General features: G+C 47.7%; 1 protein-coding gene across 1 annotated transcript; it reads right to left on the bottom strand.

Annotated features, from left to right (window-relative positions):
• Nucleotides 1–4,263: 4,263 nt before the first annotated feature.
• On the bottom strand, nt 4,264–25,811 carry LOC119444734 (uncharacterized). Its single transcript, XM_049664722.1, has 6 exons — nt 25,750–25,811; nt 23,239–23,369; nt 14,031–14,096; nt 13,660–13,764; nt 13,005–13,075; nt 4,264–4,369 (listed from the first exon to the last, which is right to left on the bottom strand). The coding sequence occupies exons 1-6, from the start codon at nt 25,787–25,789 to the stop codon at nt 4,264–4,266; spliced, it is 519 nt and encodes a 172-aa protein (XP_049520679.1). The 5' UTR covers nt 25,790–25,811.
• Between the last annotated feature and the right edge of the window lie 1,440 nt (nt 25,812–27,251).

The following is a 27,251-nucleotide window of genomic DNA, read 5'->3' on the forward strand; positions in this document are numbered from 1 at the left end:
GAGATCTAGGGCTGATTGAGACTAGCCGCGAATAAACGTTGCAACTTTCGAATTTAGACAAGAAAGAGTTTATTCCCACAGGTGTTTTCCACCCAAATCAGTTTTAAATCCCCAAGACGCATGATGAGAATTCAAGTCACCAGCGAGTATTCTGTCTTTTCTGCAGGAAGATAATGCGACGTCTAGAGATCGGGTTTCCTGCACTCCTGATGGGAAATATAAATTAACTAGGAAAAAAGGTGGCAGTCTGGGAGTGTTATGACTAATGCTAAGATTTCGCATTCAGTAGACATACATAGACACAATATCGTGGCCTTGTGAATAAATTTTCTAGAAATCAAGAAAGCAACGCCAACACCTCTGGCAGCTCGTTGAAAACGAAAGAATCGATAATTTTTAGGAAAAACTCTTCATCATTTCAAAGCCAGGTTTCTTGTAAAACAATTACGTGTGGTGCAAAGTGAGAAGACTCGGTTGACGAATCCTCGAGCTTGTCGGTGGGCGGCCTCGTTTCCCGGGTTGCCCGCGTGTGCAGGGACGCAAGCTAGCGAGATGGATGGGGGGTCCTCGTCGCCAGACTGGCGAGCGAGGGGTTGAAGAAGGCGTAGGGTGCCAGGGGTGACGGTGCCGCGAGCAAAGTGAAATATGGCGGTTTTCGAATCGCTAAGTATCGTAGTGTAACCGGCAGATGCCGCAAGCGCGATAGCCGCTTCTTCGGCTTCGGCCGGGTTTAGGGCGCGGACGAAGCCGGCGATGCGTAAGGCAGTGGTCGTGTCCGAGGGAGTGCGGATAGCCATAACGCTGAGAGCGTACGCTTTCGACTGCGAGGTGTAACGGGCCGCATCTACGTATGCCGCCTCTGTGCTTGAGGCGTAGGTCTCGTGCAGGGCCTGCGCCCTCGCCTGTCGACGCCCGTCGTGGTGGCCGGCCAGCATGTTTTTCGGTAGTGGTTTGACTATAAAGCGTTGTCGTATCAGAGGAGGTAGGCAGATCGGGTCTTGGCCCGAGGGCGACGCAGGGAGGCCGATGTGATCGAGGATCCACCGGCCGCTCTTGCTTCCGCGAAGACGTTGTATTTGGGCAGTGCGATGTGCCTCAATCTATTTGTCGTGGGTGTTGTGAAGACCGAAGCTCAGGAGATATACCGTGGAGGTGGTGGGGGCAAGGCCTTGAGCTAGCTTGTAGACCTTGCGAATGAGTCGTTCGAATCTGTCCTTTTCGGTGCGTAAAATGCGGAGGTACGGTAGGGCCTAGGTTATGCGCGATATCACGAAGGCGTGAATGAGCTGGAGACGTTCCTTTTAGCGCATGCCTTGCCGGCGGGCAGACACGCGTGCGATGAGACGGGCCGTCTGTGTGACCGCAACGGTCAGTCGGTCAAGCGTGGTGGTGTTGTATTGGCCTGTTTGGACGTGAAGACCGAGGATTCGCATGTGTTTCACTTGCGGTAAGGCCGTGCCATTTACGTAGACTTAGATGGTCGGTAAAGGGGGGTGTTTGATCTTGCGGCGGTCGGGAGGTCTAAGCAGCAAGAGTTCAGATTTACTCTCCGAACATTTGAGGCCTGCCTGCGTTGCGTGGTAAACGACGGCGTCGGCGGCACGTTGAAGGGTCTCTTTAATCTGGCCGTCCGAGCCCGTGGCCGTCCACAGCGTAATATCGTCGGCATAGATGGTGTGGCGTAGGCCGGGTATCTCGTTGAGCGAGGCAGGAAGTGTACTCATGACCAGATTGAAAAGAAATGGGGAGAGGAGTGCCCCTTGAGGGGTGCCTCTGTCCCCGAAGGTGATTCATGCGGACGTGAGGCCGCCGGCCAGTGAGAGCTCTATCATTCGGTTTGAAAGGAAGTGACATACGTAAGTGTACGTGCGCTTGCCCGGATGTGTGGCGCAAGGCTCGAGGCAATAGACGCGTGTTGCACCGTATCGAAGGCCTTGTGGAGGTCGATGCGGAGCAGGGCGCGGGTTCCTGCGTGACGTGGTGTCCGAAGTAGGTCGGGATGTATTTGAACGAGTGCGTCTTGCGTGGAAAGATGGGCACGGAACCCCAGCATCGTCGGTGGAAACAGGTCGTCCCCTTCCGCGTAAGTTTGCAGTCCGGCGAGGACTACGTGTTCGATCAATTTGCCGAGGGACGAGGTGAGCGAGATGGGACGTAGGTTGTCGATATCCATCTTTTTGCGCGGTTTCGGGATGAACACGAGTTTCGGGTGTTTCCATTCTTGAGGTATTTAGCGCGAATGCCAGCACTCGTTTGCATATTGCGTGAGTGCGGCAACTGATTTGTTGTCGAGGTTTCTTAGTACTTTGTTTGTAACGCCGTCGGGACCGAGCGCCAAGGTCGTGCGAAGTTTGAGGAGAGCCGCATACATTTCGGCCTCCGTAAAATCGGCGTCAAGCGTGGGGTTTGGGTCGCCATTGTAAGGGGGCAAATGTGGTGGCAGTGTATTCGGTGGGGCAAGGCCCACGTAGCGGTCGGCTAGCTCGTCGAGTAAGCCGGCGTCCGTTCCTGGGCAGTTGTGCAGGAGCTGTTGCAGCTGTTTCTGTGCCGACGACTTTGAAGTGCCGGGATCGAGCAAGTGACGCAGAAGATTCCACGTTTTCTTGCTGCTCATCGGCCCGTTGAGGCCGTCGCACAACTGGCCCCACTTTTGCCGCTCGAGGGCGTGACTGTGGCTTTCGATCTCGCGTGCGAGCGCCTCGATGCGGCGGCGCAGCTTCCTGTTGTGTCGTTGCCGTCGCCACCTGCGGAGGAGGCTCGCATGCGCATCCAACATGTGAAGAAAACGAGAGTCGGTCGTAGGCGAATCGCTGGCGGTCGCTTCTATCTCGCGTGTCGTGATGCTCACGTGCTCGTGCAAAGAAGAGATCCAGTCTCGGAGGTCGGTAATGGCGTCCGGGGCTTGCTCTTCGCGCAGCTTGCGGAACTTGGCCATTCCGTGATGCGTGCCGTGGGCTTGGGCTTCTTGCAGACGAACGTCTGTACTGTGGTCGCAAAGATGTAGTGATTGCTGCCCGCAAGTAGGCCCGTGTTCTCCCAGGACGCTTGCGTCACGTTCTTGCAAAACGTGAGGTCTGGCGAGGTGTCGCGACATACGCTGTTCTCTATTCGGGTGGGCGGCTGTTACGGGTCGTTTAGCAAGGTAAGGCGCAGATCCTGCACGAGGGCCATAGCCTCTTATGTAGATTTTATTTTAAGAATGCGTTATTTGTGTAGCCATAGCCACGTTTTAGACGACGCCTTGTACAACACCAGCCAACACAAGCCTCGCAGACACATATCCCGTCATTCCCATGACGGCACATCGCCCTTTAAGAAACTCGCATAGACGGTGGCGCCAGATTACCCTCTAGGTGTTATAGTGAGAAACTCTATGGGTGAGGGCCCTATCCAATTGGGAGTCGAGCGACTGTATGTGCTAAGTGAGGTTTCCTATTCGGGATAGGAGTGTTGAGATTTGGGACGGCTGCGAGGACAATCGGGCCTTAAGAGAGGTATTCTCTCTGACCAGCTCCCTCACCTGTGTGTCCGGCGACCTGTCCTGTGACGACGACTTCAGCGACGACGGGGGTCCTTGGGCCCAGGCAACCTACGTGGGGCCGGACGAGGACTGCGACGAGCCCTTGGTCGAATCCACGGAACAGTCCACCGACGTCGAAGGGCCCCGGGAGGACGAGGCCAAGAAGTAGCGGCTGGTTGACGGGGTCCTCGAGCGGTACCTCGAGCGGGACGGAAATATGTTGGCGGTGCGGGATCTTGAGCGACTGGCCCGTTTTTGCTGCGGCGGTTGCCTGAGAGGCGGGAAAGACCTATCGCAGGTCGGCGAGCGGCCGGTTCGTATGATCGACGGTCGTCGAGGCGATTTAGACCGTTTCGAGTTTGGGCCGGATAGCGTTGGCTTCTTCACGAAGCGATATTTACAGTTCGAACTGTTTGTGGTGTGTCCGCCGTTGCAAACAGCATTTGCGCTCTCCTTCTCCATGGCTACACCACACTGGCAAACGCCAGTCAGAAGCGCAGCGGCTCCAGCGCAGTGTCAGACGGCGACTGCACAGCGAGCGCGCGCCGGCGCCAGTGCGTCTACCACGGCTACGACGTCACTCCTCTGGAATGCGCAGACCGGCGGCGGTGAGTCGCGCGCGGCGGCGGCGGAGTGCGCGAGAGGTGCCGGCTCCGGTGGCTCCGGTGCGCAAGCCGTGTGACATCACTGATCCTTGCGCATGCGCAGCACGGCTCTTGATGTGTCGCGCGAAACGGGCTTGGCTAGGCCAGTGTAGACGCTACAAAAATGCAGCGGGCCTGGCAGTTGGGCTGGGCGTCTTGCTGGGCCGGCGGGTGGTCTTCGCCGCAACGGGAATAGCGGTTGCGTCTGGGATGAGGGCGCACGTCGGTTCGGTGGCCCACCTTGCGACAATTGAAGCAGGCTTCCACCTTCCGATAGAAAGGGTAGAGGCGTATGTGCACGCCGTGGTATCCATCGGGGTAGATGATTACCGAGCATCGTGACGAGTATGTGACTGCAGCCGACCACCGAATAAATAGAAAAATCACAAAAGAAGTCCGTAAGCTGCACTGACAACGCAGCCGTAGTTAAGAACGAAGCCGAATCAAAGTAGATTCATGAGTGGCGGTGTGCATACAGATTTCAGTCTAATCCCGCACTGTGAATATGCGCCCTGCTTTAAACGCTCACAATCATCATCATGACTTCTTTTATTACCTCAACTAAATGACGGCGAACAGCATACACGAGCACCCGACTACTCAGTACGCTTCAGGACTCCCATGTCAGCTTGAGAAGAAAAGCCACGTACTCCTGAAAACTTTTGGCAGAACTGCGATGCAAATTAATTCCTGAAATGACAAACAAAAAATTCAGGAAGCTGCAGCTCGCATGCAGCTGCAAATGTACAACTTGATTTGTCTTCCTATGTTCTTTATGCAAGGTCCCTAGTGATAAAACATAATTTCTGTAGGATCATTTTCTCATAAGCTGGTGAGCGCCCGTCCACCACTTATGGCAGCGATCTGTCTCTGCAATAAAGAGATGATAAGCGCGGTGACGGCCTAGCGCGGTGATGGCCAATCGCAGAAGGCGTTTACGCGAGAAACGTTTTGCGAATCCGGGTTCAGACCTTCATTGTTGTGCTCGCGATACCTGATTTAGAAATGCCAGAAAGACGTAGTGTCAGTTGCTCACAACATTTGAAGGTCTGAAGCAAAAAAAAAAACAAGAAAAAAATTCAGGGAAGCCCGCGCAGCTTTCAGAGGCTGCACCTCAAAGAGACTGAAAAGCTGCCAGTACCCGCCGTCAGCTTCTTTAACAATGTTACTTGTGTAAGACGTACGGGTGCAGTGTGGCGTCAAGCGCAACGGGAGTGCCGTTGCGCTTAACGCGCACAGTTCGAACAATTTTCGCAGTTCAGTTACCCGTTGGCATTTGAAGCCTCGGACAACAGAAGTTATCTTGTAGCCTAAAAAAATTAACGCTTGGACGTGCCACAACCACAATATGATTATGAGGCACGCCATAGTGGGGGACTCCGGATTGATTTCGACCACCTTGAGTTCTTTAAAGTGCATGAAATGCACGATAAACAGGCGTTCTTGCATTTCGCCCCCATGAAAACGTGGCCGCTGCGGCTGGGATTTGATCCCGCACCCTTGGGCTTAGCAGCGTAACGCCAAGGCGTACGCTGCTAAGCCCAAGGGTATGGGAATATCAGTAATGTCATGCAAACATTACTTACATTGCATTTAGACACACACAAACAACAACAAACGCACACATGTAAGACACCACGCCACCACAGCGGGTTATCCTGTAGCTGGTATCTTTGGAAACGAGCAAGCGGACGCAGCCGCTCGATCTTCACATACCAGTACCGATTGCGTCGCTATCCCTATGTCCAGAACAGACGCAGCAAGAAAGCTCCGTGCGCTTGCTCGCGAGCTTACGTTAGCCCACTGGAATTCAACAGACTTTAAAAACCAGCGCCTCTGTTCCCTGGATCCTAATCTGAAGTTCCGCCTTCCACATGGCTTACCACGACGGGAGGTAACTCTCATTTGTCGCCTAAGACTTGGAGTAGCATTCACCAACGCGTACTCCTACCTGATGGGAATGGCCACAAGTCCAGATTGTGAAACTTGCGGGTGCAAAGAGACGATAGCACATCTTCTGTGTGATTGTCATCGTTTTAGTGCACAAAAGAAAGTCCTCAGAACCAAGCTCGACAAGATAGACCGCCGTCCCCTTACGGAAGCCAGAATTCTTGGTCCCTGGTCCCAGCCGACGTCGGAACGAACTGCTTTAAAAGCCCTAGTACGCTTTTTGAAAGAAACAGGACTTCCTGAAAAACTATAGAATTGTGCGGGCAGATGTGTTTTTTTTGTTCTTTTTTGTTTTTGTTTTCTTCTTTTTGATCTTCTCTTGTTTTCTAATCTTTTCTGCCCTTACCCCAACCCCCCGCGCAGAGTAGCCAACCAGACACTTAACCTGGTTAACCTCTCTGCCTTTCGCCTCTTATTTTCCTTCCTTCCTTCCTTGAAGCGAAGCTTTGTGTCGTACTCCCTGTTTCGGGGTGCTGGCTGCTGTCTTGCACGACGGATTATTCGAAGCACAGCGTCGGTCTTATCTGAAGCGTCTCACCCTCACAGAAACGGGTCGGCACATTGTAACTAAACTTGGCATCACCTACCACCGTCAACATGGAGACAAATACCCAATTCCACGAGACGTACAGACTTGGCTGCATACCGACCCTATCCCAAAAAACATGCACCCGTCCTACAATAAAGAACGTCGGAAGGCAAGGACTGCCTCCCTCGTTAAAGTTTATGGCGACACCACGGGCGTCACCTTCGTCGACGCAGCTGAATATCAAGACGGGCAACGCTTCGCCGCGGCTACCACAGTAGGCGGCTCGCTCAAACATGCCGCCAGCATCGTAACCCAAAACGCCGAGACGGCCGAGGAAGTGGCCATCGCCCTGGCCACCCTCGATTGGGACTGCCATACCATCATGAGCGATTCGAGCACGGCAGTCACTAATTACATCAAAGGTCGTATTTCAAAACAAGCGCTACGCATCCAACACCAAGCCCCTCACTCACCTGAAAAGCAAATCACTCTCGTCTGGTTGCCAGCGCACGCCGGCGACGTACATCCTCACCTCACCAACCTCAACGAGGTCGCTCACTCCGTAGCACGAGGCCTTGTCAACCGTGCCGGAGACAGCGCAGGTGCACCCGCGGAACGCGATCGCCTCACCAGCTTCAACGACCTTACGAAATCATTCTATCTCAACAGAAGACCCTTCCCCATCCCTCATCACAAGCTAAACAGAGCACAGGCAACCCCCCTTCACCTGTTACAGACCAACAGGTACCCCTCACTAACACGTTACCACAGGAGATACCCAGACACCTACCATAGTAACATGTGCAAGATCTGTAAGGCTCAGACAGCATCGCTTCCCCAGATGCTATGGGAATGTAAAGACCGATATCCGGCAAATAATACCGTGACCCTCTCGTCGAGATGGCACGCCGCCCTGCGCAGCTCCCACCTCGACGACCAACTCTGGGCTACCCAGCAAGCCTGCGAGGCGGCGAAGAGGCAAGACCGCCATGTCCCCACGTAGCCAACTAAACTGCTGGTTTAAACAAAAGTTTGTTCCTCCTCCTCGCAAGCCGCCTGCCGGCTCTTCCTTCGGGGAGTTCTACCGGCCAGGGTTCTTCACATACTAGGACCAAGTCTTCAAATGGACCATGGGATAACCTGGTGTCCCGCGCACACCGCAGTGGAAGGCAACGATCGGGCGGATCGCCTGGCTCGAGGTATAACAGGCCGAGCCGCGATACATACCGCTCGAACAGACGCCTCTCCGACGCCCGGCTGCATACCCAGAGACATACTTGAGGCACAACGACTAGGAAGACGAACCAAAGCTCCACCTCGCCCCAAGCTCAACAGGCGACAGGCGAGGGACTGGCGCCGAATACAAAAACCTGCCCACACTTATACAAAATGTTTCCCGCCAAACAGAGCGACAAATGTCCATGGTGCGACTCCACCCCGACACTAGAACACATCCCTTACCATTGCACGCAGCGTCCGGCAGACGCCGTCTCGCCGCTACTTAACGACACCCTTAGCAATTGGTCGTGGGAGGCGTGACTCTCGAACTGGACTTGGAAAGCCATTTGGCGACCCTCGACCAGGCCCGGCGCGCCGCAATAGCCAGTAGGGCCCTGGAAGAGGGGCTCCACCCACAGTAACCAAGCACGATCTTTGTTTCAATAAAGTTGTTTCTCTCTCGCTCTCTCAGCGGTGCAGCCATGGTGACGTCTGAACCACGTCATTTGTTTCAAACGGTATAGGCAAGGTGGAGGGCTGGTTCAAGATTTTTCTGCCACCTCTGTATGGTCGGTGCGGACTTGGTGCAGACGTACAGGTGTGAAGCAGCAGCGCAGTAGACGACACAGAGCACATGTGTAAGCGCCGTTGAAACCCCGCCTTACGCGCGTCATGCTATGTATACGCAAGCGCGGTGTCTATATTTATGCCTGAGAAGCCGATAATACCAGCAATTCAGCCCCTCTGAAACTCCGCGCACATTAGTCGGACAAAACATAACGCCTGCACCGCCTCTGCACCTTGGCATTCGCTTGGAGTGTCGCGCTGTGCTTGCACCACAGCAATTCAGTTGAACAATTTCTGAACTCGTGAACCGCCGTGAACTGGTTCACTGTGGTGCAGGTGTATCGAACGGACCCTTATTGCCAGGGCTCTGCTGGATGCTGTCTTGCCGAAATATCAGCGGCGTTGAAGTGCGAGTAGTTTTTTTAGCGATCAGCATTCTTTGCCTACTTCAGGCGTTTTCAGCCCCGCCCACCCCAACTGAGGCGAGCTGAGCCGCGCCCGGCCCGGCTCTGCCCCACTTCTTGCCTGCCTGCTGTCATCCCGTCGTCGTCACACGACCTTCGACGATAAATCCACGTCATTGCTTCCTCGTCATTTCATCGTAATCATGCTGTCATCCAATCGAGATTATGCAGCGGTTGTCACGCCAAGGTTGCGTCGTCATCAGGCAGTCACTATTATACATCCGTCCTCATACCTTCGTCATCATGCCATCGTGGTCGTGCCATCGGTGTCATCCCATTGTCGTCATGCCGTTGGCTTTATACCTGCTTAGTCTTCCATCGACGCCACTGCGTCGCGTTATCTCTCCATGCTCATAGACGACCTTGACAAGCGAATTGCGGCGTTAGGTGAACACGTCGCATATAGCCAAAGCAACAGCAGTCTCTACAGGTGTTAAATAGACGGGACTTAAAAAATATGATTGGTCATTATATAACTGAAATGCTAATAACATTACCATCGACAGTAATGGTGAGACGAGTTTCGCCGTAATGTTTTTCGTGAGGGCTGCCTTTAACTTCTGTTGAGCGAGGGCATTTGTTGGCAAAAACGCGTCCAACTTCGTCGTGTGGTTTATACTTGCCTCTAAAGAAGAATGGCGTTCCTGGCAAGCACCAAAGAATGCTTTGCTCAAATCGAGTCCCAAAGAGCGTGCTATCGGTACAATGTTTATGCAAATAACATTCTTTGTGCACTGAGCCAGATTGCGGTCGGTCGGTGGATCGGTCGGGCTGTCCGTCCGTCAATCCGTATGTGACCTCTTTCGCTCCACCTTGGGTCACTGGGTACCCTTTGTTAATGGGTAGAGTATTATCAAATCTCATAAGCGTAAAAATGCTTCGAATGATGCGGGAAATTTCGGATGTTCCCACATGTTGGATTGTGAGATCCCTTCAGCAAAACTTACCTGCGTTGCGATTATTATAGTGCAGTACTTTATTCCTAACAGTATCCATATGAAGGAGAATAACAAAAAAATTATAAGTGGATGTCCTTGAGTTCAAAAAAAAGTCGCTCCTGAATATTGCTGCTTAGAAACGAGAAAATGGATGGTTTACGTATACAATGTGTTTGTACCTGTAATAGAGAGTCCTTTGCAGAAATATACTCATGTAGTCTTTAGTGATTGCTGCTAAGAGGATTGTGCAAATTTTCGCGGCTTCTGGAGGAGCTATCATCATCAGTTTTCTAGGCCAGTCACCGCGAAGCAAGGTTCTATCTCAACCCTGCATTTTATCTGTGCTGTACTTGTGGTGGCCGTCGTCTTGATTAGTTCAATTAAAGCTGTTCGTGTGCGACTTAGGTTCTGCTCGAGGTACCCTCTGCGACTTCATGATTGCACAATTCTGTATCAGTGGCTTCAATACGGTTTTGCTGCAAAGTGTATTCTACAACATGTTAAAAAAACACATGTTCGAGCGATTCTAATGGACAATATCATGATTACCTAGAAGGCATCACGACAATAAAGAATTGCATAAAATATCAAGAGGCTCGGAGCATTTTCTCAGAACTGTTTTTTTATTGTTCTGGCTGTTGTATGAAGACATACACCGATCACTTATGGCCAGTCAACTATATAAGCAGGATTGCATACGAAATGGCAAAAAAATGACAACACAATGCACGCACATTTTTTCACAGAATATTTATTTCAGGTTAACCTTCACTTTGTTTTCCCAATTTCTCAGGCCAGGTAGCACAGCTTGCTATGATATGCTCCTATAAAATTGAACACTTGTCAGGCGTTCCAAGGACACTTGCATCAGCGCAAACAAAGTCTTTTGACATTCGAAACGAGCTTTGCATTGGAACCACAATTCTGCAGGAACAAAAGAGTACATTTACAGTTTGAGTTCGAGAGATTCAATTAAAAGTTGCTGGTAATGGTGAAATATGTTCCAATACTGGCATGCTCTACTTTTGAAGAACGTCTGCATGCGTGATTTCAATTTATGTCTCTAGAGCAGGAGAGTATAGACGTGGACAGCGCAACGCATTGTCAGATGTTCTGGCGAAAAGTACAGCGAGAAAGACCAAAAATGCCTGCAAAGAAATTTTGAGTGGTAGTGCGCTGGCTGCATACTAATCCTTTGTAAAGTGTATAATATTCTTGCCTGAAAATCGCTGTATATCTTGTCACGCGAAGTGGGTATAAGCATTATTTTCTTTTATTTCCTTGACGTTACCAGAGTTTTTTTGCTGCATGGCGCCGCATTCTGGTTGCATTGTGCGCATATGGATCGGCGCCGGAGTGTGACAATACGTTACGTAAGATTTGGTGGTTACATTTATTTATAGAACAGTAAAATATTTGCTGGTTGTGATATCTGATGTTTATGGAAATAAGTGCGCAGACTAGTAAATAAACCAAGCGAACCATTGATTGGTTTCAGAAGTTCTGCTGGACATCTGTAATTCGGGAGTGGACCAGTTCGGGAATTGACCAATTTTAACTCCATTTTCACGAACAGCCGCGATCCTCTGAACACAAAATTTTCACTTCGGAGTGAAGACGAAAGAGCCCGTATTCAGAAAACAGTTCTTACGCTAGTATCTTTCGTAAGAGACATTTCTAACCAATTCTGATGCTGGACCAACTATTAGCAAAGGCGTCCGGCGAATGGGAAAGAGCACTTAGGAATAAAAAAGCTTTGTGAAATGCGCCCAGATCCATCCGCGTGATGGGATAAGTTCTTTGTCCTTTGATTTTATAGAACGCGACTTCTTTTCTACAAAGTTGGGCTTTGTTCTTCGTATGTTCGTTTTAAATTCAGGCAAATGGCAAGTTTTTACATCACAAGCATGCTTTCACTTTGCGAGTTCCAACAGAAACGATATGGTGAAATATTATTTGACTTACCAGCGCTTATCAACGGCGAGTGCGGTCAAACTATCAATGTCTAAAGCAGGGACATTCGCAGTGTTCAATATTGTCCGGGTTGGAGGCAAACTGTCAATGTGAGCACAGCTTCGCTGTTGCTGTGTTACGTTACGTCGTACTACAGTGAGGCAAATGTTTTGATATCCAAATCACGGTAGCCCTCTAACTAGTGTATTAATTTGCCGGTGCAATATAACTAATTTCTTTAAAGAGACTACAGCGATTGGTGCTAACCGAGTGGTGGACAAGTTATGGAATCGTTTTTTTTTTAGCTCGTAAAATGAGGAGCACGCAGCACTAACCTGACCGGATGCTTGCAAATACACTTTGGGATGCCCTTGCGGGGCAGTCAAGGCACACCACCACCACATACCACCCGTTCAGCGCGGGTGGTGTGGGTTCCTTTTCGTCGTGCAATGTCTTTCTTGCGATTAATGTTTTCTAATGCAATACCAGCTAGCCAACCTATCCATTCTAAAACAGTTTGGGCAGTCGACGATTGCGCAGTGATACCACCGTAAGAGATGCGCTCAAAGTATTCCAACGAACCAACGGTCATTCAAAGCTAGCGCAAGCTTTGCCGCTTGTACAAAAGCGTCCGCAATCACCACAACACTGGCCCCAGGCACAATAAATTTTATACATTATCAATCGCTAGCAATGAACAGAACCACTCTACTTTTCAGGTGACCGAAGCGCCCGTGTAGACTGCTTGATTGGGCTGTACTAGTGGTGTGACAATGGCAAAGTGAGACGAGCCATTCAAAGGACAGTGTCCTGCTGTTAGAAGCCATAACAGGGTAAGTAGGATAAAATGTTCCGACGACGACTATTCATGCATAGTGCCACGATGCTCTCTGCCCGTCTACAGATCGGTCTCAGCAGTTTATGCTTACGCTGCATCACTGTGACAACCAGCTCATTATCGGTGGTTCCTGCTTGTCACTGCTTATTACGTTTTGTACCTCGCCTTTTGTTTCTAACCAAGGACTTCAACCTAAGCACTAGCTACGCCGTATTGCACTAACAATGCCCGTGATCTCGAGGGCAAATATGAAAAGCAAGAGCCAGTGCGCGAAGTTTCATGCATATTTATGCAATAATTGAGAGCATTGTTGTTTAGCAAAGTATATTTGATCAGTACTTATTGGCAACGCAAGTGTGCAGTAAAAAAAATTGACTACTCACCGAAGCTTACTGTCTAAGCCTGTCAGGTTCAGCATACTGTTGTATTCTTTTCGCTTCGTCGTGCAGAAGTTCTGCGTAAAGAAATGCGCACAGTGTTGAGTAGGCAATAGATTAGGGGTATGATACTGCATAATTAAAAACTAGAACATAAATGCAATGGTTTTAATAAATAAACACAAAGTGGCAAATATTGCTACAAGAAATAGTGTTACACTCGTTAAAATAGTGAAATTCTTCAATCGACCCAATTAAAAGTAAAATAAATGGATATGCATATCGAATAGAACGATGAGGAATAAAGTTCGGAATGTTGCGTGTCCGCGTTTGTCGGGTTTTGTGCTTGCATTTTCAGAAGTCGAACAGAATTTCTATCTCAAAGTGTGAGAGAAGGAAAAAGACATTCAGTGGTGTAGCACAGTACGTTTGAAATAACTACGTTCCTGCGTATATGTTTCCACATTTACTGCGCAACCACTGTATAGCTTTGCCCAATCCCGCGGCTAATAAGCAAATTGCACTCTAAATATGCAGTTCTCTTGTAGAGCGCAATTATGTCAGTTTTGGGAAAACAATAAAAACGGCTAGGCACATTTAATGGTGGGCTGGTTATCCCAGAACAACCGGTCATGCTGTGGATATATATGTCAACACGTACCATAGCAAACTGCAGAAAGAAATATTGGTTTAAGGTGAGCTTCATGTCAGGAATGTTAGAGTTCACAAACTCTTCTTCGTACTTGGCCATGAATATTAGGTATCCCTGCAAGAACAATTGACGAATATAATGATAAAGCCATTTTGGTCAGAAGTCATCTTTTAGGCTTGCCAATGTGTAAAAAACAATTTCTATAGTGCTCGCTGCTAAAAGTTAAGCAACAGGTTATAGAGGAAGACACTTATGGCTTTGAGCTTAGACACTAGCCACATGACTGTCAACATGTCAAGATGACCAGAAGCCCCGCGCTTTCTTTAAAAATCACTTGTATCTGTGACGTCATTTCTGCACATTTTCATGCTTTTAAATACCTTGTATGCAAGTGACAGCCCACCAGACATCATAGTCAACTCCTCTAGTAGATGCGGATAATCCATCTGCAAAACGAAAGCAAAAAAAAACATTCGCTGAGCGGAACTAAAAAGTTGCAGTTTCGCCCGAAAGGCGAAGCATCAATTGCGATAGTAAATTTACCAGTAGAGAGCTATACGGAGTAAGGATAGAAGACTTATCGGCTCCATAAACTTGGACACATTATCTTACTAACTGAATTAACAAGCACGGTGTCAGCGGGCACAAGCAAACATAAATATATCACACTCGATGACCGCAGACAACCAATGTCAAAACGCTGGCGTGAGCAAGCGCGGCGACAGCAGTGACCGAAGGTTCGTGCAGTCTATCACTCCAACGGAAACTGAGTGGCGAAAGCACAGCGCATACAAAGGTAAGAGCCGTATGGAGATCGATTTCAAGATACGGTGCGCGCGACAGCGCTCAGCCGCGCAAAGTACAAGTACGCAGTTGCTGCTGGCAGAGTAGAAGCCACACCCCTCCCTCCCGAGCTGCAATCCCCCTTTCCTCCTTTCGCTTGGGAGATTGGATCGCCAGTTCCCCTAGCGCCCGGTCGCAAGATACGTATTTGGTGCCGCAGCTAAATGTCGCCTCTCCTCCCACCCTCCCATCCCCCCCGTGGCCTTTCGCACGACGGAAGACGTCGTGCTTGCTCTCCATCGTGTGATCGCTCTGCGTGAAACGCGCTTCCGTCGCGCGCTTTCACTGGCACATACAGCATACGGCGCGCGGCGACGATTTTATCGCCGTTGGACTTTATACGGAACCTCACGGCGACGACGACAGAAATCCGCTTGGAGAGTCCATATATTTTCTATTGCAATAAAAGTACCCTTCAGTGGGACGTTAGCGTACACAAAATCTGGAGCTGAGGCTCTGCAGTAAGAATCTTTGGCTCAATCAACTGTTCGTAGTTCGATAACTAACCACCACACGGTGCAATTTATCATTCACGTACCATAATCACTTCCAGACTTGGCACGAAACATCGCTTCTAGGCTGTACGTTGGCCCATATTAATCCAGCGCTCTTAAATTGTTTGTTGCAGTTCCGTAAAGGCACATAAATTGTGGGGTTCAGATGATTAGGCCACTATAATTGCACATAAAACTTAGCTAAAGAAAGCCTTTCTTGATTGTCTTGAAATATGCGACATATTACCGCTTGGCATCAGCTTCACTAAAGTAGTTCATAATGCAAGGAAATCTTGAGAGAAAATAACTGTAAAAATGTAACCGATGGTTCGGTGTATCGGGGTTTGCCTGTGAAGAAGTGGGCTATGAAGTTGTTGGGGAATGATGCCCGGGGGCATGATTCCCACGCGCTTTACGCTGATATAATTTTAAGACGTCCGTGTACAAATAGTGATAAGTGTTGTAGAACTGGTGGAAAGAAGTGACCGGATACTTACACGGCGTGCGTAAGTGAAAATGCTCGTATAAGAAAGCATAACCCTTGCGTTCGCGAACGAATTAGAATACTGGTGTTATTGCAAAGGTTCCGTATGATTTATGACCCTCTCATTCAAGCTGCCCAATCTTTCTGTTTGTGAAAACTGAAGCAATCGTTTTAGGTGTGCGCGAGTATTTTAAATTTGATTACGAATAAAATATTTCTTGATATTTGATCTGTATTCGAGTCAGAAAATTGTCGTTTCGAAATTTTGCTATATTCGTTTCTGTTTATTATTCTGTGAGGCCCACTATGATTGCATCGCTTAAAAATAATGTGCGGTGGTGTAGAACATACCTCTGTCCTTCCACGCACGGCCGTGGCATTAGCTTAGTGGCTATGGCGTTGGGCTGCTAAGCTCGAGGTCGCGAGTTCGATCCTGGCCGCGGCAGTGGCATTTCGGCGGACGGGAAATGAAAAAAAAAAACCAACCCTTCCCCTACCAGAAAATCGGGGTATGCGAAGCTTGTCGTGTGTTTCTTCGGTGTTCCTCACAGCGAACTGCATTGGCGAGTACCACATTGTGCTCGAAACACAACCGGTAACACGCACTGCAACTGGCTCCGAAGTTCCGGTTGAGAAACTTGCGTTGAAACCTGGCCGTCGCACCGGGGAAGTTGGCCCTAACGTTGCCGAGGCGTGTACCACCGTTGTGGGGTTCCTGGAGGGCAAGACGACGCTGACGTTTGGCTTCAACATCCCGCTCCGGGAACACTGGGTCGTCTGCTCTTTGATGACGTTTGGCCTGAACATCGCGCTCCCACAACTGGGGATCCGCAGCTCTTCGCTGACGTTTCGCCTCTGCTTCGGAAGCCCTCATGCTAGAATCACCACATCGACGACGAACCCTTTACCGACCGTGTTCGTGCCGCCGTTGCTCAAACGAAGCCTGCTCCTCGGCGGAACGCAGCACGCGAGCCTTCCCATCCGGACGCCGAGACTGATCTGAGGCAAGGGAAGCCCAGCGGAGCGCGCGCCAACTTCCTTTTCTTCCCTTTCGCTCTCCGCGACACACCAAACGACCCTGATTAACCGCGCGCGTCACGTGATCCGGTGCCGGCGCAGCTGCAACAGCTACTTTGGGAGCAACCTGTTTTTTTTTTGTGTGACCACGACAACGCCACCGAAACTTGTGAGCGAAGCTTGAAAATGCACTCACGCATCATGCATTGGGTGAACGTGAAAATACCCCGCGTAGTCATTCTTACCGGGTAGTTACCCTCTACGGTGGATCTGAAGGTCAGTACATGGCTTTCGTGCGTAAAAGCCCAGAATGTCTTTTCCTTCAAAACACGTGCGTCTGGTGACTTGTAGCTTTCTTGTTTTATTTGCAATGCTGCAACATAAAATTGAAAGCAATTGCTTCTTATATTCAAGCTTCTCAATTGACCGGATGCCCAGTTGCGAACAGGATTAACTGCCTGTAATAAATAGCGTAAATAATCCTTGTTCTGCTTCTTTTTTACTAGCGGACTCCTCGCAAACATTGTATTTCCGTTTGCATAGAAACGTAAAAGTATTTCATATTCTGAGCTACGTTTATTCGAATAATCGTAATCGATTGGCTGCATAAGTTTAGGTACTCGATAAAAGATTTTATTCATCTTTGATTGATTCTATGCTATCATTTTCTGTATGTCTCCCTAACCCACACCCCACCGTGGTTGCTTAGTGGTTATGGTGTTGCGCTGCTAAACACGAAGTCGCGGGATCAAGTCCCGGCCACGGCGGCCGGATTTCGATGGGGACGAAATGCAAAACACTCGTGTACCTAGATTTAGGTGCATGTTAAAGAACCCCAGGTGGTCCAAATTATTCCAGAGTCCTCCACTACGACGTGCCTCATATCAGATCGTGGTTTTGGCACGTAAACCACCATAATTTGTTTAATAACCCCCACTTTTATCAGCCCGAGATTTCAATTTGCGGAATCGTATGTTCCGTTATAAAGGGCCCTATACTCTCATATGAATTGCGTGAATATGCAGGTCATGAGGCATGGAAGTTGTATTTTTCAAGAGATCGTGATAATTACAATGCAAGTGTGCTGCAGGTGACCTGATTCCTGCCCAAAAGGGAGAATAATAAAGTTCACAGGCATGTCCACAAAAGCAGCGCAGTTGAACAACAAGCGCCTGCATATTACTAACCGCAATGAGACATATTGACACTTCGTTCACAACGAGGTTTAAGCATTCGATAGTAAGTGTTCTGCAAAAGTTATTTTTGAAGTTTTCATGTTATTGTGCTAATGCCCACCCAGTTGAGTCTATAATTGCTTCCGCGTAATTTTCGCGGCTGACATTGTCCTTCAGCATTCGACTATTAGGGTAGTTTCTTCCCGCTCTAGCCCGTTTTCTTGAGTGTCCCTAAACATTATTTTTGTTTCTTTGTTGCAACAGAACTAGTATTGTGATTTCGCAGCACACGCCTGTTAAGCTCATCTAGCAGCGAGATGATTCAACCTTCTGGGCTTACGTTTCTTACCCTAATCGGCGTCGATGCGGTATATATTAGGGCGAAACCCTAAGATGGCACATGTGTCGAAAAATCCAATGACCGTCCAGCGTTATGACACCAAAATTCAAGTGACGTCTCAGACACATTTAAAAAAGAAACTGTTATCACGAGTAGAAGAAAGTTCGTAATGACGCGCTTGGTTACGGAAGCTACTCACATAGCCATATTTGGTCACTCATGCGCCATTGAGCCATCAATTTCCTTATCAATAAAAGAGCTCAATTATCTCTGTTCGCGTTGAATGGACACCCTTCTAAATAATCAGTGTGGTAAGAATATTGTGCCGTGTGGACTTTCCCGGTTTTGATTATATTGGCCGAGCAATGCAAAAGTGTATTATGGCGTTTTGAGGAGCATAAGTACGCGTGTGAAAACTAGAAATGCATCTGTCGTTGAAGGTTAGCGCTGTGTGTTCGTCTAATGTACCCTTCCGTGTCCCTCTCATTCTGCCTGCGCTACAAGAATGAAGATGGCGCGATATAAAAAGACCATGTAGCTACCCTCGTCATTTAACGCAAATATAAGGTGACAGAAGTCTGTGTCGTCCTACTCAACGCGCTGTGGCGCGTGATGAAAAGTACGTATTCGGAGGATGAACTACCCAAACCTACAGTGAAAAGCGCAGGTCGCCCACGGAAGTATGCCACGGCTGACTAGGCAAAAGATGCAAATAACGCAGCCAAAAGAGGCAAACGTGGTCAGCTCAGCGTGCAGCAAAAGGAACACCTGTCTGCGAAGCCATCCAAGAGTAAGCAGTCCGAGGTAATGTGACGGCGGCGTGAAGTGGATGCCGACCTGCATCAATGCGAAGCTAAAGCCAAGAGGCCGAAGCGTCACGCTGATGCGGAATTGAGAAAACGTGAAGCCGAGGCGAAGAAGAAGCGCCAGGAGGATGCTGAAATGCGACAATGTGAAGCCGAGGCGAGGAGGCCGAAGCAAAAAAAAAAAAATTCAAGCAGAACAGTGATGTCTAAGTTGTGTGGTGGCGACGAACTGCTTCAAGAAAGCATTTCTGTACAATTCGTTTGAAAGTGTGTGCAGTGTGTGTGATAGGTTGTGGTTTGCCAACGACTTGACCAAAGTGAAACCTGTATCACTGCCTTTGCTGCAAGCGCACTTTCCCGAAAACGACGTAAGCAAGCTTCAAGCCTGCCGGACGTGTGCATCATCATTGCGGGACGAGATACCAAACTACTTGACGAGCAATGGGTATGTCTGCCCTTCTAAGTCGTATCATTGACTTCATTTGAATTTGGTCAGTGAACGGCTTATAGCATTTCGGGTGCCGTTCATGCAGATTCGAAGACCACTACACTACATTGCTGGGAAACTCTCTATCGTTGGACCTGTGGCCAACGTTCCCATCAACGTCGCCGAGACAGTGGCAATGCTCCCCAATCGACTTGAGAACGGCAGAGCTATTCACGTGCACTTCAAACGACGTATGATCTGCAAGGACCTCGTATGTGCAAGTTATGGTCAAGAAGCAAGACCTCATTCTATGGTTACAGTACCTCATGCAGTCGGAGCTTTACAAATACTATGGAATCCAAGTGAATATGAAAGCACTTGATGAAATCTGTGACAATGCAGAAGATCCAATGGAGGAGAATGTCGAGTTTCTACCTGATTCGGACAACGACCCCGATGACCCAGTCAAAGTGGCATTAGTATGTCATTGGTCCAACAGACAATGATTGCTGATGATGACTAGTCTTGAAATAGCGCCAGGAGAAGGAATGCAACCATTGAATATCATCTTTGATGAACATTCTGACGAGCTCTCATTCCCGCAAATATATCTTGGAAAAGCTCCTAAGATCAATTCAGAAGTCAAACTCCTATCCAAGAGAAGCCAAGACTCCTATGACAATGACATCAATTGAATGTCGGCGTTGAGATCGAAGAGGCGCAACACCTCGTCACGTTCCTTACATGACGATGACGGTGATGTGACGCAGAGTTGCTTTATATATGGCTATGATGTTCCGAAGCGGTCTGAAAACAAACGCCATTACGAGAGACCCGCTTCAGGACAAGGAGTTCGTGGTGAATGCTGTACACCATGACCTGCCATTCATGATTGGCATACCAAATACGGTTACCAACTGGCATGGACGCAAACAAGAGGTCTTAATGATGATTCGTCAGTTAGTAAACGGATAGCGTTTCTGACTTTGTCAACTTCCGAAATCCATTGGACTGTGCTCCTTGAATTACTGCAAAAGCTTCAAATCAATCCTGACGAAGTGATGAAGCCAGTATATGACTTGACAGTTACCGCCAAATGTGAATTGGTGATTGAGGATCCAATAAACTGTGCGCTATAGTTTTACCAGAAAGTCAGAGTCATCATGTCGATACTCATAAACAAGCCGATCTCTCCATTTGGACGGTACCATGTGAATGAGTTCTTCAAAGAGTCATTCCACACGAAACGTCGAAGCCCAAAAAGCGACCATCGTTGATTTTCTTGAAAAAATTGGGCTAGATGGCTATTGTGTGAATAAGGTTTCACCAAAGTATTTTCGTCGAAAAAAATTTTTTGATCACGTGAGCGCTGTTTGAAGTTTCCGCAAGGAAGCAAAAGTTGGTTGGATATAAATTTTTTTATTCATGTGTGAAACTAGGTGCAATTATAATTTTTGTTTTAGAGCGTTCTATTGGCATCCTTCTTTCGTATGAAGTCATTACTCAATAATTTTTTTTATTTTCTACATTTATTTGGTTGAGTAAAAAAAGCAGAAAAAGTTGCATATTCAGAAATTTTTTGCATAAAGTGTTTTACTTTCTCAGCTACAATAATTTTCATCCTTTTTTGCCAGCTGCTATAGTATATGGTAAAAATAATTTGAATTTTTTAAAAGATGTATTTTTCGGGAAAAATACCTTCAAATTTGGCAAAAAATTACTTTTGTGCGAGATTCAGGCCAAATTCAAGTATTAAGGCCCTCCAGATAAAAGTATGTGAGATAGCTCAATATATGCACCGACCTCTTAGCCATTGATTTAAAAATTTTTATTCGAGTAAATTTTGTTTAAAGCAAGGAACAAATTTTGAAGTAAACAACCAATATCACCAGTAGGCAGGCACTGCGTACGTGCCGCCGCTCTCCTCGTCGTCTGCTCGTCATCGTCTGTGCGCCGTCGTCTGCTCGTCTCCTGATCGTCTGCCCCCCAGCAGACGGAGGCTAGTATATATAACCTTTGCATATGGAAATTTCAACGTTGTTTTGTTTTTCGCTCTTTCGCTGCTGAAAAACGCGGCAAAAGCGGCTTTCCTCAATCTTTCCGGTAATTTTTGTTTACCCTTACATCTATATTTATGTGTTTGTCAGATCAGAATAGTCTGATCAGTCGACAGACACAGAAGGCTGCAGACAAGGCTTCCTTTGAGCGGCTTTCAATGGAATGCGTACAAACGACGTCGCAACGAAATGACATCGGAAAGCATAAGTTCCAGGACTCAGTCCAACATCTACAGAATGGATGTGAAATCCAAACTTCGGTACCATGCCTTTCAGCATCAATGCCTTCCAACTATAAGGGTAAGAGAATGTTTCTAGCAATAACTTACGATTTGGAATGTTTGCAAAGTTCAGCTAGAATTGAATCAGATTTTCCCACGAGACTTATATTTGAAGGCACCATTTCATGCAATGCATGCATCAATTGCATGATGTTTTCGTGAACAGACTGAAGTTTGCTAAGGACCTCATTTACAGTGCTGCATGTTTTAAAGTATGTGAGTAAATTAAAAATGTTAGACAAGGAGACTAATAGAATGCAGTGCAGCTAAGACGCGCTTATTTCCGGAGGCTTAGAGGCACGCTTGGCACTGTTTTTCAGGAAGTGAAATTCCGCCATGCTCTTTCGGCCCAAGGAACTGCCACAAGACGAATTACTGCAGCGAGCAGCAAATGACAACTGTGCGTCGTTTGACCGCCATAGATCAGCGTCTTCTTGCGCTGCTCTCAAAAAGAAGCCTGGGTGACGATGCGACGATTTGTAAGCACCACAAGCAACTTTACCTTCACCGATACATTTCTAAAATCGCGTCGAAGTTGTGCTTGGACCCATTTTTCAGACATGCAAAACACTGCCGGGGGTCGACAGTCATGACACTGGCGGTTGTTGATGCCCACCCTTCTCTTGGGCTAGTTCCAGGAAATGGAATTTGTGAAGCTTCCAAGCGGCAGTTATATAGTAGTGCTCAAAAGACGTCAAAGTTGGTACTGCCGGAACAAGATCTTGATGCTCTATCCGGAGGTAGTAAAAAAAATATAAAAGGTGGCCTTAGAAGGAGGTGTTTCAATGTAAAAGTGATTCAGTGAACCTGCGTATGTGTCTTAATGGTCTTCACAGACCTGCCACGACCGTTCTAACGTACCATTAACGACGCAGAACCACTGGCGATGTCTGGGCGACCCAAAACGAGAACAAGTAAAGAGAAAACACGTAATAGGAAGTCACAACGTGTTCAAATGAGAATGTCTATGTAATTTAAGGAATGTGTCATGAGCGCGCAGCCTTTCGCCTCCATCCTGTTAAGCGTATACGCTAAAGTGGCCGTCAACTTGTTTTACCTCCCATGGAATAAAATAAATGGTCTTACTAGCAGCATTCGCCACTAAGAGTAACTTGTGCATGCTGTGCTATACAGGCTGCCAAATATTTATGACTTTCCTGTTCTTGTTCCCTGTCTCTCTTTCTTTCTTTTTTTTTTTACAACGGGCGACTTACTGCAGCGTTCAGTATTAACTGAAACGTGGTGTCCGTGGTCGAAGGGGCTGAAGACAGGCAGCGCCAACATAAAAAAAATTGGTTTATAAATAAATACTAGTCATTGGAACAGCGCTTACTTCTCGAATTGTCGTAAGTTGGTGATGCAGTGCGGCCTTGGAGTCCCTAGACCACTGACAACGCTTGGCAGCATATTTTGAACGCAACCGTACGGTATTACTGCTTTGTGCGTCAACCAAAGTAATAGAAGGCCCGCGTGTTGGTATCGGAACTGAATGCACCCCGAGCCAACTTTCACTTTATCGATGTGAATACATTTAGTACTTTTGTTCTCGCGGGAAGAAACAGCACGCACACTCAGTCAAGAATCAACGTGCACAATACTTGTAGAAATCCCAAACACAATAATTGTAGAAATTCGAAGAGATGCAATCGCACGACAAACCTCACCTGTAGTAGAGCACTTCGACATGCGTTCGCGTCAACGTTTCTTGCAGTACAGTTGACCACGTCGCTGAATTTCTTCCTCGTGTACTCTGAGTGCCAGTTCTGAATTTTCAATCGGTCGTTAATAAACGCACCTGCAAAAATTAAGGCGATTAGAATCGAGGGCATGTTTTCTTCGAACAAATTGAGTGGTGATTTAGCAGTAAGTGTGAGAGAAATGCTTGAGCATTACGTCGGCCCTCTATGAGGTCCCGTGTCCATGCTTTGACCCTCGTTCACCACATTGCAAAGTGTTGTTCAGGAGTTCACTTTACAAATGTGCTGTCTCTTTGAAGAGCAAATTGCAACTGGCCAGCGTCTCAAAAAAAAAAAGGCGGCCATTTATGAAAAAGGCATGTTTGCTTGCTAACATTTGGGATGTTTGGCTGGGTTGTTTGGGTGAAACCGACACCATCTTTGAATGGCCACACAATCAGCATGCGAGAGACGCTAGAGATTTGCTAGAATCGGTATGAACTTCTTGGCTATGTGAAATACATGCTGCAAGCCGACGCACATGCTGTACCACGTCTTTAGTAGACTGGGAGTGGTACGACGATCAGTGACTGGGTTGCTCAGTATGCCTTCAATTGCGAGGCCATTTCAAACCTCCGGCTTTGGGTGGCATGGTGGCGTGTGCGATGTGGGGGAAGAGAGGGGAAGCGCTCGGCTCGGCATCACTCGGGACTCGGAAAAGCAGTCAACAGTCACTTTACCACAGCCGCACAGTCACTGCGCCTGCGCCGCCATTCCAGGACGATTTCAAAATTTTCGCGCCACTCCTGTCACACTCTCGAAAACGATTAATAGAACAGGTCAAATCGATGAAGTAGATGAAATGAAAGGTGGACATCGATTAAGATTATTCGTTTTGCGGGATACATTTCATCAGTTAATCATTCGATATTACCAAGCCTACTATAAGAAAGATCCACGAATCCACGATGGTCCACGAATCATCGATATTACCAACACTACTATAGAAAAAGATCCACGAATCTGCTGCCGTGTTAATACTTTTCTTCCCATTTAGGCACGGGAAAAGTTCACGCAAACCAAATGCCACACAGGCTTAATGCTAGGTGCGCAATAAATAATTTTTTAATTCTACTCATTGTCTTTTATCCCTCATGACTGTGATCTGTCAATTTGCCCAAGTTCAAGTGTCAGTACCTTCTCAGTTAAGAGTGCACGCAGTGCGTAACGATGACGCAAGTTCTGCATTATGCCCCATCTTTGGTCGCAGAAAAGCCGCCGCCATTTGCTATGCAAATTGTGGAATCTTTATTTCAATGTAGGAGAAGACTCCAGGCAAAGAGCGACGAATTTGGATAACAGCATTTCGCCTTCTTCAAGCGTTACAATATGCACTTTTCACGAGCCGAACGCCTAATCGAAGTCTTTATTTTGATACTTCTATACCAGAAAACGCAGCTCTTGTATGTGGCAGCCATCTTTTGTAGTGGTTTGCGGGAGCTGGTGGAAATGGCGTCATCAATAACGCCAAAGGCTCATTCACACTAGGCCGACATAACACCCATTTTGGTCTGCCGATTGTTGGGGACAGCAGTTTTCAGGACGGAAAACGCTGTGGCCAACGGTTTAAAGGAAGGAAAACGATGTCGCCAACAGCCGGCACACCAAAATCGATGTCTTCTCGGCCTAGTGTGAATGAGACTCCTCCTATCGCATGTTTGCCGCCAGTGTTCGCGATGGCTTCGTCGTAAGCTGCTCCGTTGACCAAACCCGCAGCCTCTGCTTGGGCCGCAGTGAGACGTAGCCATTGGGGTGGAGATTAATTGCTCTTGCCCTAAGTGCTGGTGCGAAATTAAAAACATTCTGGCCCAGGCTGCCTGGAAACCGCTGACAGACAGAAGTCCTTTGGTGCAGCGAAGCCGGGCAACAGTTTGCCCGAAAAGGTTACGCAGTTAGGTTACCGAAGAAAAGGATCAAGCTAAACGGTTTCTGACAGTTTGCTGACCGTTAATGAAAAAAAGGAGCGCAACTGAAATAAACATTTCGAATTGAAATCTCGACTAATGTGACCCACGCTTAGCCCGGTGCTGTTAAACTGATTATGCATTGAAGCCTTGAAACCAGAAACCAACGTTTTTTTTTTTTTTCACAGGTACAATGCAGTCTTATTCAACCATAAAATCTTTCGTGTTTCTAACGCGAAATCGAAGGCTTGCAAAGTGGTGCTGTGAAGATAGTGATGTACTGGAAACATCGGCGAGTAACAGTTCAGACTGGCATTGTCCTGACGCGAACGCATTTTCTTTATATAAAGATTGGGTTGATATCTCATGCGTTGTAGGAAGGAAACTATGATGTTTATATAAGCATAACGCTCTAGTAGAACAATGTAGTGCGTCGGCTCTCTTTTACCAACGCTACTTGCCTTATTTATTCAAAACATTTCATTTATACCTGGGATGATTCTGCAGCACAAAATTCAACAACTCACTTTCTCACCTGTGAACACGATAGCCTCCATAAACTTGATCGATATCATGGCACCTATCGTGCTGAATGCATACACACTGTGAGGAAAGGAGGAGGCGATGTCATTGCACTTCAATTGCAAACTTTCCAGTATATTCTGCACGCGTCTTGCGAATGGGTTTTTTCGCCCAAGATTTCGCAGTTTCAGCCAGAAGGCGAACCATCGATTGCGATAGAAAATTATTAGACAGTTATACGAAGCAAGGATACTAGATTTATCGGCCATGTAAGCTTTTAAACATTAGCTTACTAACTAAATAAAAGAAACATGGTGTCACGCGAGCCTAGGCGCTCATGAAAACATCTCACTCCGTGACCGCGGACACTCACTGTCAAAACGCTGGCGTGAATAGAAGGAGTAGCAGTAGCGCGCGAATTGCCTGTCATGCTGCCTCTCCCTTGAACGCGAACTAAGCGGCGAGAACACAGCGCACACGATCCTATCAGCCCTTGGCCAGCCTATACTCAGTACCCACCGCGGATACCATTCCAGACAGGGGCCGCGCGACCGCTCTCAACTGGCCAACGATTCGACAGGCCAGCCTTTCTGAGGCACCTTATCTCTGTTTATAACTTTTATACCATTGCCCAACCATAGTAATTAGGCTACGCAGATAAAAAATTCTTTACATATCACATACGCGTCAGCTTAAATCGCAGCCATAACATGCACTTAGTACTGATAGCCAACAGAACTTGTATATAGCACACGATTGCGGGCTTGTACAATTTGTTAGAAACTATCGGGTATACGTACGGAGGAAGCTCGGTCAGTATCGTCGCGTTGTGAATCATAACTATCGGGATCACTGCAAGTAAGAGTAGCCCATGTAGGCTTATAAGAAATTCACGACGTCAAAGGCATAATAGGAGTAAGCACTCGAAGTGAAATGACGCCTAATCTAAGTTGCCATGGCCTTACCTAACTTGTTACACCAATGCAAGTAATGAACATTGGTTGAAAATGGCGTCACGGACCTGCAATGAAAAATTGTTACAGGTCTCACACAATAAGTGTTAAGGATCATTGCATCAATGCGTTCAATACGGGTACGACTTCAATGATGTATACGTAGAGGCGAGGTGTTGCAAAGGTTTTATAGAACAATGTTTGCGTTTGGGTTAGTTACTGGTGATTCATAATTACTTTTGAAAGAAAAAATAAATCTCCTCAGGGATTTATCTGAATGATGTGTTAGCCTTTCGTAGTAACGACATGGTGTTATGTGCTCACACTTCAAATACTGCTGGTAATCGTAGCACTGCTCAGTCGCTGCGGTCGTCTTGGCGCCATCACGGTAAATGCGACAGCGCTCCGGCGACACGAACTGCTGTAGAAGGCGGCGCAACGTAAATTGATGAGGCACGCAAAATACTGCAGGTGGTGGCGCCAGGTGCACTGATGACGTCCCGAGTCGAAGCCACGGCTGCTCCACAGTTCTGACTTACTAAAGCTGTGCCTAGAGTGTGCC

This window comes from Dermacentor silvarum, chromosome 3 (genome assembly GCF_013339745.2).
Source record: "Dermacentor silvarum isolate Dsil-2018 chromosome 3, BIME_Dsil_1.4, whole genome shotgun sequence".
Lineage (NCBI taxonomy): Eukaryota > Metazoa > Arthropoda > Arachnida > Ixodida > Ixodidae > Dermacentor > Dermacentor silvarum.